We start from the raw sequence: 2,500 nt of genomic DNA, 5'->3' as shown, positions 1-2,500 counted from the left end.
TTTCTCAGAGCAGCCCCCCCTCTGAGTCACCCTCCTTCCCTCTCTTGCTCTCTTTTCCCCTCCCTCCCTCCCTCCCTCGCTTTTTCCCTCTCTACCACTTCTCTACTCTGCCTCCCTCTCTCATTGTGCTTCCTTCCATATTGTCTGTCTGTCTCGCTGTCCTTCTTTCTCTTTGTGTTTTTATTGCATGTTAATGTTTTTCAAACATGTAGTATTACATTTGGCATTTGAATTGGACAGCTAGGGGAGCATATCGGTTATTGTTCTGGACAACATGTTGTATACTATGACAATACACTTGAACTTCTCTCTCTCCCCCCCTCTCTCATCTGTTGTCTCTTTCTTGCTCTCTTCCTCCCTTGCGTTCTTGCTCTCTCTCTCTCTCTCTCTCTCTCTCTCTCTCTCTCTCTCTCTCTCTCTCTCTCTCTCTCTCTCTCTCTCTCTCTCTCTCTCTCTCTCTCTCTCTCTCTCTCTCTCTCTCTTTCACTCCTGTTTTCCCTCGTCTGCTCTCTTCCTCCCTTGCTCTCTCTCTCTCTCTCTCTCTCTCTCTCTCTCTCTCTCTCTCTCCCTCTCCCCCAGGTGATGGCGGTGGGTCGTACCTTTGAGGAGAGTATGCAGAAGGCTCTGCGTATGTGCCACCCCTCGGTGGACGGCTTTGTGCCGCGTCTGCCCCTGAAGAGGGCCTGGGAGGACGACCAAGACCTGAGGCAGGAGCTGGCCGTGCCCTCCAGCACGCGCATCTTCTCCCTCGCCAAGGTGTGTGTCAGTGTGTGTGTGTGTGTGTGTGTGTGTGTGTGTGTGTGTGTGTGTGTGTGTGTGTGTGTGTGTGTGTGTGTGAGAGTGTGTGTGCGACTCCGTGTGTGTGTGTGTGTGTGTGTGTGTGTGCGCGCTCGCATGCGTGTTACAGGGTTAATGAGAGCAATGAAAGGTCAGGTGTTGAGAAGGTCAGACTGATCTCTTCATCTAGAATTGATCTGTCTGACCTCTGACCCCTGTGTAGTTTTTTCATGTATTTAATGTATTTTATATCACTCCTAATTAGGGAGGACGAAAATTGAAAAAAACGTTTAACCGGCTACTGAGACTCATTAACCGGTGGTTAACCGGTAATCTTAAATTATACAACATTCGCGTGCCTGATATGCACAGCACTGATTTTTTACATTTAAATTTTTCACATAAGCCTTTTTTTTTTTTGCGGCGCAGACAGGACCTGCCATGTCCAGCCACTCTTACCAGATGGAAAATGCTGAATTATTGGTGCTTTTTGGGAGGAAATTATTCTTATAATAATTATTATTATTACAACCGGTTAACCGGTGGCAGAAAATTTTAACCGGTTAATGTTGATCCGGTCGACTATCGGTTAAACGGTTACCGTTTAACATCCCTACTCTTAATGCGATCTTCATAGCGAAGGGAAGTAAATGTTGCGGTGCCCGGGGTTTGAACCTTGGCCTCCAGGACACCAAACTGGGGCTCTGTCCTTTGCATGTCATGGCCACTCCACCACAGTAGTGTAGAACACTGAGGACGTCTCATGTCATAGTTCATTATGTCTTAATTTACCCTAGTGTTTGCTTGATGTGCCTCTGTTGAAAATGAATCTGGTCTGACAACCCTGATCACCCATGTACTGGTAGCTTTTTTTCCTGTAATGCGTTGTTGCTCAGAATGTGTTGTTATAGCAAGTTGAGGACTATTCATGTGCAGGGTTCCCACTGGTCATGGAATTCCTGGAATATCATGGAAATTCAATAGAGCTTCTTCCAGCCAGGGAAGATCATGGAATTTTAACAGTATTGTGCTTCCTACAACATTATAGAATAAGAAAACGTCAAGAAACGTCTCAATTCAGGCAAACACAAATGTATAAGAGAATTGCAGGCAAATGCAGAAGAGAATTGATTGAAAATGGCAATATGAAAGACTGGCTATTACAAATTGATGACCATAGAGCTAAATGTCTTGTAATTCTGTTTTATGGTCAGGAAAAGTCGTAAAATGTTATGTCTGACATGGGGGTGGAAGCCCTACATGTATCAGTTGATTTAGTTCTAATGACCTTCTCTTGATTCCAATGCCTACATGCAGAATTGACAACCGTGAGTATTTGTTTACTTCTTCTTCTAATAAAGTGGAGGAGAAGCGCTCACGCCATCGCCTTATGAATAATACAGTTTTTAAATTGGTGCTGAATCCCACATGAAACATAAATGAATGAATGAAGCAAAGGACAGCACTCTTCAGATTTTTCTTTGTTTATTTGCCTGTGAACATTTGGGGCAGAGCCCTTCTTCAGGGCGTAATGGCGAATGCCCAACCAAACACCATTCATTACGCGCCGAAGAAGGCCTATGCTCGAAACCTTTGTAGGCGAATAAACAAAGAAAAGTCTGAAGAGTGCTGTCCTTTGCTTCATTCATTGACTTGTTCACCATCTTGTGCCCTCTGGAAATGTGAAGTTTGTGTATCAGTAGTAATGGTCCCTCCCTCATTA

The 2,500-nt window shown here is 44.7% G+C and overlaps 1 protein-coding gene across 1 annotated transcript in view; it reads left to right on the top strand.

The window, feature by feature from the left end:
* cps1 (carbamoyl-phosphate synthase 1, mitochondrial) overlaps nt 1-2,500 on the top strand; it is a 79,698-nt gene that overhangs the window by 25,907 nt on the left and 51,291 nt on the right. Inside the window, exon 20 of the mRNA XM_063213444.1 lies at nt 580-756. Coding sequence (XP_063069514.1) covers nt 580-756 — 177 coding nt within the window. The remainder of the gene's footprint in view (nt 1-579; nt 757-2,500) is intronic.

The sequence above is a fragment of the Engraulis encrasicolus genome, chromosome 13 (genome assembly GCF_034702125.1).
Source record: "Engraulis encrasicolus isolate BLACKSEA-1 chromosome 13, IST_EnEncr_1.0, whole genome shotgun sequence".
Classification (NCBI taxonomy): Eukaryota; Metazoa; Chordata; class Actinopteri; order Clupeiformes; family Engraulidae; genus Engraulis; species Engraulis encrasicolus.
This window is presented reverse-complemented; position numbering and strand designations above follow the sequence as displayed.